The sequence below is a fragment of the Pristiophorus japonicus genome, chromosome 3 (genome assembly GCF_044704955.1).
Source record: "Pristiophorus japonicus isolate sPriJap1 chromosome 3, sPriJap1.hap1, whole genome shotgun sequence".
NCBI lineage: Eukaryota > Metazoa > Chordata > Chondrichthyes > Pristiophoridae > Pristiophorus > Pristiophorus japonicus.
Window position 1 is genome coordinate 212,801,430 of NC_091979.1, and position 22,096 is coordinate 212,823,525.

At 46.0% G+C, this 22,096-nt stretch overlaps 1 protein-coding gene across 2 annotated transcripts in view; it reads right to left on the reverse strand.

Annotated features, from left to right (window-relative positions):
- The window catches only part of bmpr2b (bone morphogenetic protein receptor, type II b (serine/threonine kinase)), a 398,476-nt gene that overhangs the window by 18,769 nt on the left and 357,611 nt on the right, over nucleotides 1-22,096 (reverse strand). For both annotated transcript variants that reach the window (XM_070876232.1, XM_070876233.1), the window contains 2 exons: nucleotides 9,301-9,415; nucleotides 1,455-1,615 (listed from right to left, as the gene is read on the reverse strand). In XM_070876232.1, coding sequence (XP_070732333.1) covers nucleotides 1,455-1,615; nucleotides 9,301-9,415 — 276 coding nt within the window. The remainder of the gene's footprint in view (nucleotides 1-1,454; nucleotides 1,616-9,300; nucleotides 9,416-22,096) is intronic.

Below are 22,096 nucleotides of genomic sequence, written 5' to 3' on the forward strand. Positions count from 1 at the left end.
TAGGTCAATCAGGTCATATCTAGTGCTGACCAGCACCATGCCATAACCAAGCAGCAAAACACTAATATGTTGATAGCCCCAGTTTAAGGAGAGGTGTGCTGCATCAAACGAAAGGGACAAGGAAACCTATCACTATGAGCAGGCCTGTCCAAGCTTCGAAAAGCATCATTTTCAGATAGGCCATGTAGGCTGCTGCAAGTGAGTCGAGGCTGTTCTATATTATTTTTTTTAATGTTAACCCAAAGCTGTACAGCAACTGAGCTTCAAAATTAATCAGTTGCCTTGTGATGCTGTTGTTCTCTCAATCCAGAATTGGGGCGATTCCCTTGTTGTTCAGCATGAAGTTGCAGCAGGAGCTCCACAAATTCATGGAGTCTGAGAGGGTATGGTGCACAAGTATATTAGCCCTTGTACCACTGAACCACAGCCCTCTACAAATACATAACAGGCCCTAGTACCTCTGATAACACTGTCCCTGTACAAGTACATAACAGGCAATATAATACCCCGTACACCTGATAACACAACCCTTGTACAAGTACATAACAGTATAATACTCCTGTACCCCTCATAACACAATCCTGTACAAATACATAACAGGCAGTCTTCTTCTTAGGCAGTCTCCCGGAGTGGAGGATCACGTGCTTCCACACTAATATGAGTTCTAAGGTGACTGATGAGACCATTGCGGGATCAACAGTCTCTGTCATAGGTGGGGCAGATGGTGGTTGAGGGGATGGGTGGGTGGGGTGCTTGATTTGTTGTACGCTCCTTCCGCTGTTTGTACTTGGCTTCCGCGTGCTCCCGACGAAGAGACGCGAGGTGTTCGGCGCCTTCTCGGATGCTTCTCCTCCACTTTGAGCGGTCTTGAGGCAGGGATTCCCAAGAGTCGGTGGGGATGTTACATTTTTTCAAGTAGGCTTTGAGGGTGGGTATCATTGCTGCTCTGTAGACCATGAGCTTGGTGCCGGGTTTGAAATCCTGGTCTTCGAACACTCTTTTCCTCAGGCGACTGAAGGCTGCACTGGCACACTGAAGGTAGTGTTGGATTTCATCATTGATGTCTGTCCTTGCTGATAGTAGGCTCCCAAGGTATGGGAAATGGTCCACATTATCCAACGTCTCATCATGGATCTTGATAATCGGGGAACAGTACTGTGTGGTGGGGCAGGTTGGGAGAGTACCTTTATCTTACGGATGTTTAATGTAAGGCCCAGACTTTCGTACGCTTCAGTGAAGTAACAGGCAGTATAAAAACCCTGTACCCCTGATAACATTGTTCTCCACAATTACGTAACAAGCAGTATAATACCCTTCTATCTTTGATGCCCAAACAAGTAGATAACACAAGGTATATTACTACTTTAATCTTGATAATGCTGCCCTCTTGTGTTTTAAAACCCAAGGAAATATGCTATTATACCTGCAGAATCTTCTATTGTTTTGCTGCTCACCTCACTGATGGCTGCAGTGTCCTCCTCTCCTGGTCGAACCAGTCTATTGCCAGTCAGTTTCATGGACAGGCCAAAGTCACTGATGGCACATGTTCCATCATTCTTCACCAGCACGTTCCTGCTGTTGAGGTCCCGGTGTGTAATGGCCGACTTGTACTGATCTGGAGGGACCAAATATTTCTCAGTGTTAGAAAGCAGGCTCAGTGCCTGTGTTTGCTTTCCTCCAATCCTTCGCCCTCCTCTCCTGATACCACTTGACACTTGAAAACTGGTATTGACCCAGGTCACCAGTCACCCTCACATGCCTCTTGCAATTCTTCATGTGATCTGATTGAGATGTTTAAAGTGAAAAAAGGGGATTTGATAGTGTAGATAAAGAGAAATGATTTCATCTGGTCGGGGAATCAAGAACAAAGAGGGCATATTCTTAAAATTAGCGCCAGGCAATTTAGGAGTGAAATCAGGAAGCACCGTTTCACACAAAGGGTAGTGGAAATCTAGAACTCTCCCTCAAAAGGTTGTGAATGCTGGAGGTCAAATGGAGCTTTCAAAATTGAGATCGATAGGGTAAGGGTATTAATGGATATGGAGCAAAGGTGGGCCAAAGGAGTTGAGGTACAGATCAGCTATCATCTAACTGAATGGTGGAGCAGGCTCGAGGGGCTGAAAGGCCTCATCCTGTTCCTATTATGGTTGAAAGAAGTACCATGGCTAAGCTGGGCTACCTGCCACACACAGACATGGAGGATCTCGCCCACATGAGGGAATCCTGCTAACGACAAGCAAGTAAATCAATTGTGTCAAGCTCTCAGCAACTTCACTATCAGCAACCTTTCACTCTGGAACCTTGGCAGAACTCTCAGACCAGAGCAACATGTTAAGAATTACATAGCAAGAAGAGAGGCAAAGAGAAGGAGGCAGAGACAATGCTAGAGGAACACATAGAGACAGTGATAGAAAGAGAAGTGGGAAAAAACAGAGGAAGAGGGGGCAAGTGAAACTGAGAAGGAAGAGAGAGTGGGAAAGGCAGAGAATGAGGGGGAATTCTGTCCTTTATCTAACTTTGTTGTAGATCTGCCTGTCCAAAACTGGAACATGCATGTAAAAATGCCATGTTTGAATCTGACACTGATCTCCGCACACGTGTGTGAACATGAGACATGTGATCAGAATGACCCCCACCCCCCCGCCCCCACACGAGACTGGTCCCTTGCGTATGTGTATCACGGGATTGGCCCCTTCACCCTTGAGTAATGAACCAGATTTAGTTAACAGCCTAACTGTGCATGAACATTTATCCAATTTCTATCATAACATCATCAAGTTCAGCATCATCATCACCATAGGCAGTCACTCGGAATCGAGGAATACTTGCTTCCACTCCTGAAGTGAGTTCTTTGGTGGCTGAACAGTCCAATACGAGAGCCACAGACTCTGTCACAGGTGGGACAGATAGTCGTTAAGGGAAGGGTGGGTGGGACTGGTTTGCCGCACGCTCCTTCCGCTGTCTGCGCTCTTGGCGTTGAGACTCTTAGTGCTTAGCGCCCTCCCGAATGCACTTTCTTCACTTAGGGCGGTCTTTGGCTAGGGACTCCCAGGTGTCAGTGGGGATGTCGCACTTTGTCAGGGAGGTTTTGAGGGTGTCCTTGTAATGTTTCCACTGCCCACCTTTGGCTCGTTTGCCGTGAAGGAGCTCCACATAAAGCATTTGCTTTGGGTGTCTCGTGTCTGGCATGCGAACTATATGGCCTGCCTAGTGGAGCTGATCGAGTGTGGTCAGTGCTTCAATGCCGAGGATGTTAGCCTGGACGAGGACGCTAATGTTGGTGCGCCTGTCCTCCCAGGGGATTTGTAGGATCTTGCGGAGACATTGTTGGTGATATATCTCCAGCGACTTGAGGTGTTTACTGTACATGGTCCATGCCTCTGAGCCATACAGAAAGATGGGTATTACTACAGCCCTGTAGACCATGAGCTTGGTGGTAAATTTGGTCTTCGAACACTCTTTTCCGAAGGCTGCACTGGCACACGGGAGGCTGTGTTGAATCTCCTCATCACTGTCTGCTTTTGTTGATAAGAGGCTCCCGAGGTATGGGAAATGGTTCATGTTGTCTCGGGCCGCACCGTGGATCGTGATGACTGGGGGCAGTGCTTGCAACGAGGACAGGCTGATAGAGGACCTTTGTCTTACGGATGTTTAGCGTAAGGCCCATGCTTTTGTATGCCTCAGTAAATACGTTGACTATAGCCTGGAGTTCAGCCTCAGAATGTGTGCAGACGCAGGCGTCGTCCGCGTACTGTAGCTCAACGAGAGGTTGGAGTGATCTTGGACCTGGCCTGGAGGCGGCAAAGGTTAAACAGGTTCCCGCTGGTTCTGTAGTTTAGTTCCACTCCAGCGGGGAGCTTGTTAACTGTGAGGTGAAGCATGGCAGCGAGGAAGATTGAGAAGAGGGTTGGAGCAATGACGCAGCCCTGATTGACCCTGGTCCAGACGTGGATCCATTGGTAAGGATCACGGCCTGCATGTCATCGTGGTGCAGGTGAAGGATGTTGACAAACTTTTCAGTAGACCCTCGCGATTAACAGTGTCAAAGGCCTTTGTAAGGTTGAAAAAGGCCTTGTATAAGGGTTGGCACTGCTCCCTGCATTTTTCCAGCAGCTGTCTCGCTGCAAAGATCACGTCCGTTGTGCCCCGTAGGGGACGAAATCCGCACTGTGACTTCCGGGAGGAGCTCCTCAGCCACAGGGAGAAGACGGTTGAGGAGAACTCTAGCTGTGGCTGATAGCAGGGAGATTCCCCTGTAATTGCCGCAGTCAGACTTGTCCCCTTTTTTAAAGATGGTCACGATCACTGCACCTCCGAGATCTCCCGACATACTCTCCTCCTTCCAGATGAGAGAGATGAGGGCATGTATCTGCGCCAACAGCGCCATACTTTAGCGCCTCAGCAGGGATTCCATCCACTCCCGTAGCCTTGTTGTTCTTGAGCTGTCATATGGCTTTTCCTACCTCGTGCAGGGCTAGGGTTTTGCTGAGGTGGTGGCGGGTTGCATGCTGCGGGATGGAGTCGAGAACACTTGAGTTAAAGGCAGAGTCTCGGTTGAGGAGATCTTCGAAGTGCTTCTTCCGGCGGGCTCTGACTGCCTCAGTGTCCTTGATGAGTGTTTCCCCATTCTTGGGGTGGGGCCTTGGGAGTTTGTACCGTAGGTGGCCTTGACTGCAATGAAGAATTCGCTGCGGGATTAGCGAATGTCTTATGACTCTCCGACTCACCCTATCCCGGAATCAGTTTGTATGCCCCAATACTCGATGCAACAGATGAGACCAAAGAGGGTTTTTACTCCAGCCTCGAAAAATCTCTGTCCCGCAACCCTATGGACAACAAACTGATCCTCCTTGGCGACTTCAACGCCAGGGTCGGCAAGGACACAATCCTCTGGGGAGGCGTGATCAGCAGAAAGGGGTTAGGGAAAACCAATTCCAGTGGTACCCTGCTCCTGACAAAATGTCGAGAACACCTTGTGCCGCCAGAGGGACAAGTACAAGGCATCGTGGCAACACTCTCGCTCCAAACACTGGCTCGACTATGTCATCGTCCGAGCCAGGGAGCGCAAGGGTGTGTGCATCACCCGCGCCATGACAGGAGCTGACGACTGCTGGACGGACCACTGCCTAATCCGTTCCATCATTAACATTAGCACAAGGTGGAAAAGGTCATCCGCCAGCTCAAGAACAACAAGGCAACGGGAGCGGATGGAATCCCCGCTGAGGCACTAAAGTATGGCACGAATGCATGACCTCATCTCTCTCATCTGGAAGGAGGAGAGCATGCCGAGAGATCTGAGAGATGCAGTAATTGTGATCATCTTTAAAAAAGGGGACAAATCCGACAGCGGCAATCAGCCACTGGGAAAGTCGTCACTACAATTCTCCTGTGGCTGAAGAGCTCCTCTCGGAGTCACAGTGCGGATTTCGTCCTCTATGGAGTACAACAGACATGATTTTTACAGCGCGACAGATGCAAGAGAAATGCAGGGAACAGCACCAGTCCTTGTACATGGCCTTCTTTGACCTTACAAAGGCCTTTGACACTGTCAACCGCGAGGGACTATCGGCTGTCCTCAAAAGTTCGTCACCATTCTCCGCCTGCTCCACGACGACATGCAAGCCATAATCCTGACCAACAGATGCATTACAGACCCAATCCATGTCTGGACCGGGGTCAAGCAAGGCTGTGTTATCGCGCCAACCCTCTTCTCAATCTTCCTCACTGCAATGCTCCACCTCACACTCAACAATCTTCACGCTGGAGTAAAACTAAACTACAGAACCAGTGGGAACCTGTTCAACCTACGTCGCCTCCAGGCCAGATCCAAGACCGTCCCAAACTCTGTTGTTGAACTGCAGTACGCGGACGATGCATGTGTCTGCGCACATTCAGAGTCTGAACTCCAAGTCACAGTCAACACCTTCACTGAGGCGTTCGAAAGCATGGGCCTTACACTAAACATCTGTAAAACAAAGGTCCTCCACCAACCTGAGCCCCCCAGTCATCATGATCTACGGCGCAGCCCTGGACAACATAGACCACTTTCCATACCTCAGGAGCCTATTATCAACAAGGGCAGACATCGACGACGAGATTCAACATCGCCTCCAGTGCGCCAGCGCAGCCTTCGGCCGCCTAAGGAACAGAGTGTTCGAAGATCAGGCTCTCAAATCTGCCACCAAGCTCATGGACTACAGGGCTGTAGTAATACCCGCCCTCCTGTATGGCTCAGAGATGTGGACCACATACAGTAGACACCTCAAATCGCTGGAGAAATACCACCAACGATGTCTCCGCACGATCCTGCAAATCCCCTGGGAGGACAGACGCACTAACGTTAGCGTCCTCGACCAGGCCAACATCCCCAGCATCAAGGTACTGACCACACTCGACCAGCTCCGCTGGGCGGGCCACATTGTTCGCATGACTGACACAAGACTCCCAAAGCAAGAGCTCTACTCGGAACTCCTACACGGCAAGGTGGGAAGAGGAAACGTTGCAAGGACACCCTCAAAGCCTGGGAGTCCCTAGCCAAAGATCGCCCTAAGTGGAGGAAGTGCATCCGGGAAGGCGCTGAGCACCTCGAGTCTCATCGGCGAGAGCATGCAGACAGAGACCAAGCACAGGCAGCAGAAAGAGCAAACCAGTCGCACCCACCCTTTCCTTCAACGACTGTCTGTCCCACCTGAGACAGAGACTGTATTTCCCCTATTGGACTGCCCAGTCACCCGAGAACTCATTTTTAGAGTGGAAGCAAGTCTTCCTCGATTTCGAGGGACTGCCTATGACGATGAAGAATACTCCTGAGAGGCATGCAAAAAAAACAGCTATGGACGACAAAAGAAGTAAGGGACAGCATAAAACTAAAAGAAAAAGCATAAACTAGCACAGATCCTGGTGAATGGGAAAGATACAAAGAACAGCAAAGAGTTACAAAACAGATAAGAACTACAAAAAGTGAGTATGAAAAAAAACTTGCAAGGGATATCAAAACCAATACGAAGAATTTTTACAGTTATATTAGGAAAAAGAAGGTAGTCAGGAGGAATGTTGGCCCCTTAAAAACTGAAAGCTGTGATATTGTCAATGATAATAAGAAAACGCGAACATGTTGAATAATTACTTTGCGTCAGTATTTACAGCAGAAGAAGAGGGCAGCAGGTCAGATATCCCAAGGAAACTAATATTGAATTGGGGACAGGGACTCAATAAAATTAACCTAAGTAAAATAATAGTATTAAAGAAAATAATGGCACTAAAGAGTGACAAATCCCCAGAATTCCACCATAGGGTTCTCTCGATTCAGGAACTGTTCCTTTCGATGGGAAAATTGCGCATGTCACTCCACTATTTGAGAATGGTGAGAGGGGGAAACCAGGGAATTATACCAGTTAGTTGTCAGGAAATTTCTAGAGTCTATAATTAAGGATAGATTGATCAGAGAGAGCCAGCATGGAATTGTGAAAGGTAGGTCATGCTGAACAAACCTGATTAAATTTTTTGAGGAGGTGACTAAAGTAGTGGACCGGGGAATGCCAATGGATGTTACTTATATGGATTTCCAGAAGGCATTTGATAAAGGCCCACATAAGAGACTGTTATCTAAGGTAGAAGCACACAGAATTGAGGGCAAATTATTGAGCTGGTTAGGAATCTGGCTGGGTGGCAGGAGACAGAGAGTAGGGATAATGGGTAGGTACTCAAATTGGCAGGATGTGATTAGTGGTGCACCTCAGGGATCTGTGTTGGGGCCTTAACTATTAACAATATTTATTAATGACTTAGATGATGGCATAGAAAATCATATATCCAAATTTGCCAATAACACAAAGATAGGCAGCATTTAGGCAGTGTAGATGAAAGCATAAAATTACAAAGGGATATTGATAGATTAAGTGAATGGGCAAAACTATGGCTATTGGATTTCAATGTAAGCAAATGTGAGGTCATCCACTTTGGACCTAAAAAGGATAGAACATTCTAAATGATGTAAAGCTAAAAACAGTGGAGGTTCAAAGAGACTTGGGGGTCCAGGTACATACATCATTAAAATGTCCTGAACAGGTAAGAAAATAATTAAAAAGACTAATAGAATGCTTTATATCTAGAGGACTAGAGCACAAAGGGGCAGAAGTTATGCTGCATCTGTACGAAGTCCTGGTTAGACCACACCTGGAGTACTGTGAGCAGTTCTGGGCACCACTCCTTAGGAAGGATATGTTGGCCTTGGAGGGAGTGCAGTATACGTTTACCAGAATGATGCCCGGGAAAAAAAAGGGATAAGTTGCTAGGAGAGATTACACAAATTAGGGTTGTATTTCCTAGAATTTAGAAGGTTAAGGGGTGATCTGATTGAAGTTTTCAAGATATTAAGGGGAACCGATAGAATAGAGCGAGATAAACTATTTCTGCTGGTTGGGGATTTTAGGACTAGGGGGCATAATCTAAAAATGAGAGCCAGATCTTTCAGGAGTGAAATTAGGAAACACTTCTACACACAAAGAGTGGTAGAAGTTTGGAACTCTCTTCCGCAAACTGCAATTGATGCTAGATCAATTGTTAATTTTAAATCTGAGACTATTAGCTTTCTGTTAACCAAAGGTATTAAGGGACATGGGCCAAAGGCAGGTATATGGAGTTAGGTCACAGATAAGCCATGATCTCATTGAATGGTGGAACAGGCTCGAGGGGCTGAATGGCCTACTCCTGTTCCTATGTGCACGTGATCATGACACTGGCCCCTTGTGCACGTGTGATCATGACACTGGCCCATTGTGCACGTGTGATCATGACACTAATCCTTTCATGCAAGTGCAGTCATTTTTTAAATACAGCGATTGAAAACTTCACATTTACTGATTAGCTTTCATTTCTCAAAATTACCAGGCGATTTCCCCCCCCCCACCCCCCGCCCCCCCCTTGCCCCCTCTCCCCTGCCACGCCACCCCACTCTCCTGGAAACTGGAACATTAATAACAAAGCTGGTCACTTCACTCCAGATCCTACATTGCTGGGGCCAGAGGGTCAGTGTTCCACTGGGGATTGGTAATTTACTGAAAAAAAGAGGTGGCAGTTTCGAATGAAGTCTCAATACCCACAATACATACTACTGTACATCAAATTTCACAGCTTTCAAAGAAGACGACTTCAAACTATGTCAGTAAGTTCAACTCACACAAGCAAGACAAAACACACAGCAAATCATGAAATGTCAACTCTTAATCACAGACAGTGAGTTACTACAGGCAGTGTGACAGTAAGAAGGGCAGGTCCTGTGGACTCTCTGCTGTTGCTCACCAGTTCGCAGTAATTCTGTGTGAAGGTAGGCGAGGCCCTTGGTGATGGAGTGTGCCAGCCGGCAGGAGCTAACCCAGTCATTGCTGTGCAGGCTCAGGTACTTGCATAATGAGCCCTACATGACAAGGAAACACACACACACATATTAAAAGGAACAACAAAGATGTGTGCAGCCAGTTGAATTTCTGTAACACATATTTGCCAAAAATTAGAAATAAACAGTTTTGTTTGCATGGTACCTCACTGAAACATTCCAAGTGCTTCACGAAATCAACAACTTTGTTATGTAGGCAAAGGTGGCAGACATTGTACAGCAGCATGGCCCCACAAACAGCAAGGAGGTGAATGACTAGTTACTCAAATGTAACACCGTTATTCAAGAAAGGAGGGAGAGAGTAAACAGGGAACTACAGGCCAGTTAGCCTGACATCAGTCATTGGGAAAATACTGGAATCCATTGTTAAGGAAGTGATATCAGGGCACCTAGAAAATCATAATTTGATTAGGCAGAGTCAACATGGCTTTATGAAAGGGAAATCATGTTTAACAAATTGTTTTTTGAGGATGTAACTAGAAGGGTAGATAAAAGGCATTCATAAAAGGTTATTACACAAGATAAGGGCTCATGGGATTGGAGATAATGTATTAGCATGGATAGAGGCTTGGTTAACGGACAGAAAACAGGAGGGATAAATAGGGCTTTTTCAGGTTGGCAGGCTGTAACAGGTGGGGTGCCACAAAGATCAGTCCTGGAGCCTCAGCTATTCACAATCTATATTAATGACCTAGATGAAGGGACCGAGTGCTGATGATACAAAGCTAGGTGGAACAGTAAGCAGTGAGGAGAACAGAAAGTGTCTGCAAAGGGTTATAGATAGACATAGTGAGTGGGCACTAAGGTGGCAGATGGAGTATAATGTAGGGAAATGTGAGGTTATTCACTTTTGGAGGAAGAATAGAAAAGCAGAATATTTTTTAAATGGTGAGAAACTTTTAAATGTTGGTGTTCAGAGAGATTTGGGTGTCCTTGTGCAAGAAACACAGAACGCTAGTGTGCAGGTACAACAAGCAATAAGGAAGGCAAATGGCATGTTGTCCTTTATTGCAAGGGGGTTGGAGTACAAGATAAGGAAGTCTTGTTACAATTGTACAGGGCCTTGGTGAAACCTCACCTCGAGTACTGTGCACAGTTTTGGTCTCCTAATCTAAGGAAGGATATACTTGCCTTGGAAGTGGTGCAACGAAGGTGCACTAGGATGAGAGGGCTGTCTTATGATGAGAGATTGTGTAGAATGGGCCGATACTCTCTGGAGTTTAGAAGAATGAGAAGTGATCTCATTGAAATATACAAGATTCTGAAGGGGATTGACAGGGTAGATTCTGAGAGGTTGTTTTTCCTGGCTGGACTATCTCGAACTAGGGGGTAGAGTCTCAGGATAAGAGGTAGGCCATTTAAAATAGAGATGAGGAGTAATTTCTTCACTCAGAAGATTGTGAATCTTTGGAATTCTCTGTCCCAGTGGGCTGTGGATGCTGAGTCTCTGAATATATTCAAGACTGAGATAGATAGATTTTTGGAGTCTAGGGGAATCAAGGGATATGGAGATCGGGCGAGAAAGTGAAGTTGAGACCAATGATCAGCCATGATCTTATTGAATGGCGGACCAGGTTCGAGGGGCCGTATGGCCTACTCCTGCTCCTATTTCTTATGTTCTTATTTTCTTACTATGCATTTAGGGATGTTGGTAGAGGGAAGAATGTTAGCCAGGACACCAGGAGAACTCACCTGCTCTTCTTCCAATAGTGCGCTGGGTTCTTTAATGATCACCTGGACAGGTAGACGGGCTCGGTTTAACATCTCATCCGAACCACGGCATCTTTGACAGTGCTGTACTCCCTCAGTACTGCACCGCTACGAATTATGTGCTCAAGTTTCCCCAGGGGACTGACAAGCTCCGTCTTAGTAGAATGATGGTGCATCTTCAGCAGGGCATGGGATATGTCTGTCACAACAATGACCCCAGTCCACATCTCAGCCAAAGTCCAGAGGGTGTGGTTCCAAGCCCAATCTAGGAGTGATAGTTGCGTGCTGCAATATCGATGTTGCCATCCTTCAGGTGAGATGTTAAACCATGGGCCCCCTTCACCAACACCCCCCTGTACCCCCGCTAAGGTCCCATAGCACTATTTTAAAGGAAAGCAGAGTGTTGTCCCAGTATCTTGTCCTACATTCCACCCTCAACGAACAACACCAAAAACACATTCACTTCATTCCATAGTTGCTGTGTGTAAAATGACTGCTCTGTTTGGCTGCATGACAGTCGCTGAACTTCAGAGTAATGCCTCATTACGTGAAGAGTTTTGGGGGTTTCTGGAATAGGTATGAGAAGGAGCTAGGGAAGGGCAAGTATCCTTTCTTAGTCATTGTGTGACCTATTCTGTGCAGTAAGCAAGCACGGTTTACACTTGCTTCACTGTCGGTAGGAATGTTTTTGCTGAAATACGAGTCACAACTATCACCCTGACACTGTACAAAAGTGCCAGCGTCACACATCCGTGTGTGAAGCTACTCGGTTCTTGGAGCTATGAATGATGTCCCTATTTTGTAATCCAGACTTCAAAAAATTATTTGCAGTCGAGGGGAAAGTGCATTTTGTTCAAAGCACTACCCGCTTTTTACAGAGGGAAATACTCGAACTCTGTCGAATTCTTAAAAGCCGTCAATTTTCTTATACTCCAACTCCCTTGCAATAAAGGACAACATGCTATTTGCCTTCCTTATTATTTTTCTTTGAAGTCAGGCTCCATAGGAAGCAGTGGAGTCTGTGACTTCAGACCAACCTGAATTCCGGCTCTTCAGCTGCCTGAGCCCAGGAAGCCACAGGCTGGGAAGACAGGTTTAAAGAGAACATACTCACCATCCCAGGCCTTCCTTTCTGCCTGCTAGTCGGAGGGCTGTAATCTGGGGTTCCGAATAGATTTCCCCATCTGAAAATGTTACCACTTGGACAAAGCCCGCCCTTCCGCGCCCCCCGCCACCTTCCCGTGGCTGTATTGCCTTGGTTAGAAATCAGCCACACATAATCAGAAGCTGATCTCAATTGGGGTTCGACATGGGACATGGACAATTGGCCTCAGTGCCCATATCTAAGGGAAGAGAAAAATCGGCCCACTCTTGATCCATTTAGTGAAAATGGGATTGTATTTGTCTGTTGTGACCCCTGTGGTCAAATAGCCAGCTTACGCTCTGGCTAAGCTCACAAACGAAGAAAGGCTACTTTAAACAAGGTATTGGAGGGGTTACCGATGCCTGTGAAATCATACCCGAAATGAGGCGGCTACATGGAGTTAAAACAAATGAGTCAGGTCTTGGGACTGAGTTCCATGGCCCATAGAACACTCCTCACTGTAAATTCTGCATACCCCACTTTGATACTGAACTGCCCTTCCCATCTAATTTTCCCGTGCTCATATTTTCTCCTGTAGGTGTTACTCCTTGGACCCAAGTTTCCGATGCTGCTGAAAACGGCGCACCTCCGTGATTTAAGTAACCTGTCTGGGAAAAAAAGTGCGCCGATATCTTACCGGGAATTCTCCGGTCGTCCTGGAGTGTGGCGTGGCGCAGCAAAGTCTCCCTGGGGCGGAGTAAGCCGATAGCAGCCAGCAGGGGGGCGGGGCTAGAGATCAGCGTTCTTCTGAGTGCTGGCAGCGTTGTGCAGGCGCGTTGGCGCGTTGGAGCGTGCGCGCATGCGCAATGGCTCAGCAGGGCGTTTTTCCCCCAGTATTTGAATGGTGTGGGTACCAGGGAGGGATGGAGGAGCGTGGGAAGGGGGCACCGGGGAGGTGATCGGTGGGGGAGAAGCTTGGGAAGGGATGGAGGAGCGTGGGAAGGGATGGAGGAGCGTGGGAAGGGATGGAGGAGCGTGGATTGGGGGGCACTTGAAATGATCGAAGGGCCGGAGAGCAGGGGTGCCTCCGTCCAGCCTCCCCCTCCCCCCCACATTCAGCCCCTTCCCCCCCCCACCCTCACCCCCCACTCCACCCTCTCTCCCCCCCCCCACCCTCATCCCTCACCACCTCCCCCCCTCTCTTGCCCCCCCACCCTCACCACCTCCCCCCCACCACCACCACTCAGAGACAGAGAGAGAGAGACACTAACAGAGACACGGAGAGAGACACTGAGAGAGACATGGAGAGAGGCTGACAGAAACACCATCCCTTCACATAAAGGTAGGACTTATATTTTTTATTTATTGGTTCCTTATTACTTTGGTCTTGGTGCTTTAGGGGGCAGGGTTCCTTCTATTTTTTTATTAATTAATTGTTTATTACTTTTTGTGCTTCGTTTAGTGCTTGGTGCTTTAAATGTACTTTGCTTCTTTAATGTTGTTATGAAGGTGTTTATGGAAAATCCTCTAAACTTCCCTGCCCCCCCCCCCCCCCCCCCCCCGCCGGTTGTGATGTTGATGTGTCCTTTGTGTTTAATGCTTCCCACCCTCTGTCCTCTGGCTGTGCCTGCACTAAACTTAACTCTAGGTAAGGTTTTTCAGAACTTACAAAAGTGGACACTTACTCCATTCTAAGTTAGTTTGGAGTAAGTTTTCGCTGCCGAAATTTATAAAACAGGCCTAAGTGGCTGGACACACCCCCTTTTGAAAAAAAATACCTGAACTAAAATGAACCTAAACTAACTCACTACAACTGGAGCAAACTAAGTGCCGAGAATTGCGATTTCCAAGATACTCCAAACTAAACTAATTGCTCCAAGAAAATTGGAGCAACTCCACCCGAAACTTGGGCCCCTTACTAGAGTATGGCACAGATGCACTGCAGCACCTCAGCACCACATATTAGCTGAGACCAGGAGTGTCAGAGCCCCGGTCTGGTCCTCACCAAACACATTACAGCAGCAGTAACTGGATCTGATGATTTTCCCCAGACACTGAGCCTCACTGTAGTTTTCCCAACATCCATGCTGGGAACAGCCTCAAGAAGAGGGAGAATGGGCAATAAGTAAAGAAAGAATCTATGGTACATGAAGAAATCTAGGCAGTAATCAGTCCAGGTAAACAAAATACAGGTACTGGGCTGTAACATTTACATGGACTCTTGTCTCTATCTACATAAGAACATAAGAAATAGGAGCTGGAGTAGGCCATACAGCCCCTCGAGCCTGATCTGCCATTTAATACGATCATAGCTGATCCGATCATGGACTCAGGTCCACTTCCCTGCCCGCTCGCCATAACCCCTTATTCCCTTATCGTTTAAGGAACTATCTATTTCTGCCTTAAATTTATTCAATGTCCCAGCTTCCACAGCTCTCTGAGGCAGCGAATTCCACAGATCTACAACCCTCAGAGAAGAAATTTCTCCTCATCTTAGTTTTAAATGGGCGGCCCCTTATTCTAAGATTATGCCCTCTAGTTCCAATCTCCCCTATCAGTGGAAACATCCTCTCTGCATCCACCCTGTCAAGCCCCCTCATAATCTTATACGTTTCAATAAGATTCTTCTGAATTCCAATGAGTAGAGGCCCAAACTACTCAACCTTTCCTTATAAGTCAACCCCGTCATCTCTGGAATCAATGTGAACCTTCTCTGAGCTGCCTCCAAAGCAAGTATATCCTTTCGTAAATATGGAAACCAAAGCTGCATGCAGTATTCCAGGTGTGGCCTCACCAATACCCTGTACGACTATAGCAAGACTTCCCTGCTTTTATAGTCCATCCCCTTTGTAATAAAGGCCAAGATTCCATTGGCCTTCCTGATCACTTGCTGTACCTGCATACTAACCTTTTGTGTTTCATGCACAAGTACCCCTAGGTCCGGCTATACTGCAGCAGTTTGCAATCTTTCTCCATTTAAATAATAACTTGCTCTTTGATTTTTTTTCTGCCAAAGTGCATGACCTCACACTTTCCAACATTATACTCCATCTGCCAAATTTTTGCCCATTCACTTAGCCTGTCTATGTCCTTGTGCAGATTTTTTGTGCCCTCTTCACACATTGCTTTTCCTCCCATCTTTGTATCGTCAGCACTCGGTTACACTCGGTCCCTTCCTCCAAGTCGTTAATATAGATTGTAAATAGTTGGGGTCCCAGCACTGATCCCTGCGGCACCCCATTGGTTACTGATTGCCAACCCGAGAATGAACCATTTATCCCTACTCTTTGTTTTCTGTTCCGTTAGCCTATCCTCTAGCCATGCTAATATATTAACCCCAACCCCGTGAACTTTTATCTTGTGTAGTAACCTTTTATGTGACACCCTGTCAAATGCCTTCTGGAAGTCCAAATACACTACATCCACTGGTTCTCCTTTATCCACCTTGTTCGTTACATCCTCAAAGAATTCTAGCAAATTTGTCAAACATGACTTCCCCTTCATAAATCCATGCTGACTCTGCCTGACCGAATTTTGCTTTTCCAAATGTCCTGCTACTGCTTCTTTAATAATGGACTCCAACATCTTCCCAACCACAGATGTTCGGCTAACTGGTCTATAGTTTCCTGCTTTTTGTCTGCCTCCTTTTTTAAACAGGGACGTTACATTTACAGTTTTCCAATCTGCTGGGACCTACCCAGAATCCAGGGAATTTTGGTAAATTACAAACAATGCATCCACTATCCCTGCCTCTACTTCTCTTAAGACCTTAGGATGCAAGCCATCAGATCCAGGGGATTTATCTGCCCTTAGTCCCATTATCTTACTGAGTACCACCTCCTTAGTGATTGTGATTGTGTTAAGTTCCTCCCCCTCTATAGCCTCTTGACTATCCACTGGAATATTGTTAGTGTCCTCTACCGTAAAGAGTGATACAAAATGTTTGTTCAGAGTTTCTGCCATCTCCATGTTCCCCATTACTAATTCCCCGGTCTCATCCTCTAAGGAGCCAACATTTACTTTAGCCAATCTTTTCCTTTTTATAGACCTATAGAAACTCTTGCTATCTCTTTTTATATTTCGTGCTAGTTTACTTTCATAGTTTATCTTCCCTTTCTTAATCATTTTTTTAGTCATTCTTTGTTGGCTTTTAAACGCTTCCCAATCTTCTGTCCTCCCACTAGTTTTGGCCACATTGAATTTGTTTTTAATTGGATACCGTCCTTTAATTCTTTAGTTAGCCACGGATGGCTATCTTTTCTCTTACGCCCTTTCCTCCTCACTGGAATATATTTTTCTTGAGAGTTGTGAAATATCTCCTTAAATGTAAATGTAAGAAATAGGAGCAGGAGTAGGCCATTTGGTGCCTCGAGTCTGCTTCGCCATTTAATAAGATCAAGGTTGATCTGAGCATCGACTCAGATCCAATTCTCTGCCCGCTCCCCATAACCCTTTACTCCCTTATCGCTCAAAAAGCTGTCTATCTCCACCTTCAAAATATTCAATGACCCATCCTCCACAGCTCTCTGGGGCAGAGAATTTCATAGATTTACAACCCTCAGAAGAAATTTCTCCTCATCTCAGTTTTAAATGGGCGGCCCCTTATTCTGAGACTATGTCCCCTAGTTTTAGTTTCCCCTATGAGTGGAAATATCCTCTCTGCATCCACCCTGTCAAGCCCCCTCTTATCTTATATGTTTTGAATAAGATCACCTCTCATTCTTCTGAACTCCAAAGTGTATAGGCCCAACCTATCTTCATAAGTCAACTCCCTCATCTCCGGAATCAACCATGAACCTTCTCTGAACAGCCTAAACTGCAAGTGTATATTTCCTTGAATACGGAGACCAAAACTGCACGCAGTACTCTAGGTGTGGCCTCACCAATACCTTGTACAGTTGTAGCAGGACTTCTCTGTTTTTCTACTCCATCCCCCTTGCAATAAAGGCCAGCATTGCATTTGCCTTCCTGATTACTTGCTGTACCTGCATACTCACTTTTTGTGTTTCATGAACAAGGACCCCCAGGTCCCTCTGTACTGCAGCACTTTGCAATTTTTCTCCATTTAAATTAAAATTTGCTTTTCTATTATTTCTGCCAATGTGGATAACCTCACATTTTCCCACATTATGCTCCATCTGCCAAATTTTTGCCCACTCACTTAGCCTGTCTATATCCCTTTGCAGATTATTTGTGTCCTCCTCACAATTTGTTTTCACATCCATTTTCGTATCATCAGCAAACATTACACTTGGTCCCTTCATCCAAGTCATTAATAAAAATTGTAAATAGTTGAGGACCCAGCACCGATCCCTGCGGCACCCCACTAGTCACGGTTTACCAACTAGAAACATAGATAACATAGAAAATAGATGCAAGAGTAGGCCATTCGGCCCTTCGAGCCTGCACCACTATTCAATAAGATCATGGCTGATCATTCCCTCAGTACCCCTTTCCTGCTTTCTCTCCATACCCCTTGATCCCCCTAGCCGTAAGGGCCATATCTAACTCCCTCTTGAATATATCCAATGAACTGGCATCAACAACTCTCTGCGGCAGGGAATTCCACAGGTTAACAACTCTCTGAGTGAAGAAGTTTCTCCTCATTTCAGTCCTAAATGGCCTACCCCTTATCCTAAGACTGTGTCCCCTGGTTCTGGACTTCCCCAACAACGGGAACATTCTTCCCGCATCTAACTTGTCCAGTCCCGTCAGAATCTTATGTTTCTATGAGATCCCTCTCATCCTTCTAAACTCCAGTGTATAAAGGCCCAGTTGATCCAGTCTCTCCTCATATGTCAGTCCAGCCATCCCGGGAATCATCTGGTGAACCTTCGCTGCACTCTCTCAATAGCAAGAACGTCCTTCCTCAGATTAGGAGACCAAAACTGAACACAATATTCCAGGTGAGGCCTCACCAAGGCCCTGTACAACTGCAGTAAGACCTCCCTGCTCCTATACTCAAATCCCCTAGCTATGAAGGCCAACATACCATTTGCCTTCTTTACCGCCTGCTGTACCTGCATGCCAACTTTCAATGACTGATGAACCATGACACCCAGGTCTCGTTGCACCTCCCTCTTTCCTAATCTGCCGCCATTCAGATAATATTCTGCCTTCATGTTTTTGCCCCCAAAGTGGATAATCTCACATTTATCCACATTATACTGTATCTGCCATGCATTTGCCCACTCACCTAACCTGTCCAAGTCGCCCTGCAGCCTATTAGCGTCCTCCTCACAGCTCACACCGCCACCCAGTTTAGTATCATCTGCAAACTTGGAGATATTACACTCAATTCCTTCATCTAAATCATTAATGTATATTGTAAAGAGCTGGGGTCCAAGCACTGAGCCCTGCGGCACTCCACTAGTCACTGTCTGCCATTCTGAAAAGGACCCATTTATCCCGACTCTCTGCTTCCTGCCTGCCAACCAGTTCTCTATCCATGTCAGTACATTACCCCCAATACGTTGTGTTTTGATTTTGCACACCAATCTCTTGTGTGGGACCTTGTCAAAAACCTTTTGAAAGTCCAAATACACCACATCCACTGGTTCTCCCTTGTCCACTCTGCTAGTTACATCCTCAAAAAATTCCAGAAGATTTGTCAAGCAAGATTTCCCTTTCATAAATCCATGCTGACTTGGACCGATCCTGTCACTGCTTTCCAGATGCGCTGCTATTTCATCTTTAATAATTGATTCCAACATTTTCCCCACTACTGATGTCAGGCTAACCGGTCTATAATTACCCGTTTTCTTTCTCGCTCCCTTTTTAAAAAGTGGTGTTACATTAGCTACCCTCCGGTCCATAGGAACTGATCCAGAGTCGATAGACTGTTGGAAAATGATCACTAATGCATCTACTATTTCTAGGGCCACTTCCTTAAGTACTCTGGGATGCAGGCCCCGGGGATTTATTGGCCTTCAATCCCATTAATTTCCCTAACACAATTTCCCGCCTAAGGAGGATATCCTTCAGTTCTTTCTTCTCACTAGACCCTCGGTCCCCAGTACTTCCGGAAGGTTATTTGTGTCTTCCTTCGTGAAGACAGAACCAAAGTATTTGTTCAATTGATCTGCCATTTCTTTGTTCCCCATTATAAATTCACCTGAATCCGACTGCAAGGGACTTACGTTTGTCTTCACTAATCTTTTTCTCTTCACATATCTATAGAAGCTTTTCCAGTTAGTTTTTATGTTCCCGGCAAGCTTCCATCCATACACTATTTTCCCCCTCTTAATTAAACCCTTTGTCCTCCTCTGCTGAATTCTAAATTTCTCCCAGTCCTCAGGTTTGCTGCTTTTTCTGGCCAATTTATATGCCTCTTCCTTGGATTTAACGCTATCCTTAATTTCCCTTGTTAGTCACAGTTGAGCCACCTTCCCCGTTTTATTTTTACACCAGACAGGGATGTACAATTGTTGAAGTTAATCCATGTGATCTTTAAATGTTTGCCATTGCCTATCCACTGTCAACCCTTTAAGTATCATTTGCCAATCAATTCTGGCCAATTCACACCTCATACCATCGAAGTTACCTTTCCTTAAGTTCAGGACCCTAGTTTCTGAATTAACTGTGTCACTCTCCATCTTAATAAATAATTCTACCATATTATGTCACTCTTCCCCAAGGGGCCTCGCACAACAAGAGTGCTAATTAGTCCTTTCTCATTACACATCACCCAGTCCAGGATGGCCAGTTGGTTCCTCGACATATTGGTCTAGAAAACCATCCCTAATACACTCCAGGAAATCCTCCTCCACCACATTGCTCCCAGTTTGGTTAGCCCAATCAATATATAGATTAAAGTCACCCATGATAACTGCTGTACCTTTATTGCACGCATCCCTTATTTCTTGTTTGATGCTGTCCCCAACCTCACTACTACTGTTTTGTGGTCTGTACACAACTCCCACCAGCGTTTTCTGTCCTTTGGTATTCCACAGCTCCATCCATACCGATTCCACATCATCCAAGCTAATGTCCCTCCTTACTATTGCATTAATTTCCTCTTTAACCAGCAATGCCACCCCGTCTCTTTTTCCTTTCTGTCTATCCTTCCTAAATGTTGAATACCCCTGGATGTTGAGTTCCCAGCCTTGGTCACCCTGAAGCCATGTCTCCGTGATGCCAATTACATCATAACCGTTAACTGCTATCTTCGCAGTTAATTCGTCCACCTTATTCCGAATACTCCTCGCATTGAGGCAGAGAGCTTTCAGGCTTGTCTTTCTAACACACTTTGTCCCTTCAGAATTTTGCTGTAATGTGGCCCTTTTTACTTTTTGCCTAGATTTCTCTGTCATCCACTTTTACTTTTCTTCTTTCTATCTTTTGCTTCTGCCCCCATTCTACTTCCCTGTGCCTCCCTGCATAGGTTCCCATCCCCCTGCCATATTAGTTTAACTCCTCCCCAACAGCACTAGCAAACACTCCCCCTAGGACATTGGTTCCGGTCCTGCCCAGGTACAGACCGTCCGGTTTGTACTGGCCCCACCTCCCCCAGAACCGGTTCCAATGTCCCAGGAATTTGAATCCCTCCCTCCTGCACCACTCCTCAAGCCACGTATTCATCTGAGCTATCCTGCGATTCCTACTCTGACTAGCACGTGGCACTGGTAGCAATCCTGAGATTACTACTTTTGAGATCCTACTTTTTAAATTTAGCTCCTAGCTCCCTAAATTCGTCTCGTAGGACCTCATCCGTTTTTTACCTATATCGTTGGTACCTATATGCACCACGACAACTGGCTGTTCACCCTCCCTTTTCAAATTGTGCTGCACCCGCTCATCCTAGACATCCTTGACCCTTGCACCAGGGAGGTAACATACCACCCTGGAGTCTCGGTTGCGACCGCAGAAACGTCTATTTATTCCCCTTACAATAGAATCCCCTACCACTATAGCTCTCCCACTCTTTTTCCTGCCCTCCTGTGCAGCAGAGCCACCCACGGTGCCATGAACTTGGCTGCTGCTGATGAGTCACCCCCTCAACAGTATCCAAATTCATCCCGACTGTCTGTTCTCTGTTAGTTCGCCAATCCTCTAACAATGCTAATATATTACCCCCAACTATGTGAGCTTTTATTTTGTGCAGTAACCTCTTATGTGGCACCTTATCGAATGCCTTCTGGAAATCCAAATATACATCCACTGGTTTCCCCTTATCCACCCTGCTCGTTACATCCTCAAAAAACTCCAGCAAATTTGTCAAACCTGATTTCCCTTTCATAAAACCATACTGACTCCGCTTGATTGAATCATTCTTTTCCAAATGTCCCGCTACTGCTTCCTTAATAATGGGCTCCAGCATTTTCCCAACGATAGATGTTAGGCTAACCAGTCTATAGTTTCCTGCTTTCTCTCTCAGCTGAGCAAGTAGCAGTTTCACCAATGCATCCTGCTGGTCTCAACTTGTTACATACACCCCCTACAGGTCCTCACATCTTTATTTTTCATGCATTTTTTCACTGTTCGTAGATTCAATTGCATTCAATTTCATAGATTGGCGCTTTTGGTGCAGTACCATTAATTGCCCTGCAAGGGTGCGCTGTTGATTTATATATGTTAATAAAAACACAGTCTGAGTTGCTCCACCAATAGGCACTCAATGGTACTGCAGACCAATTATTCCCTCTCCCCAAGAATGCCTTCATAAAGTGACAATTATTCCTGGCCAGAATGAGATGATTGGGTAATTCCCCGTCAATCACACCTCGAGACTGCACTGCTGTAAGTGACTGGGACTAATTTTACGCACATATGTAAATTGTGTATTTTGCTGCAGAAATGATCCTGCTTTTATCAAGAGAAGTTGCTGTGGTCTCAGTTATGAATGTTTTTTGCTGTAGTTCATAGTTACATTTTTTTAAATAGACTTGGTAGGCTGTTTGCTGCAGTGT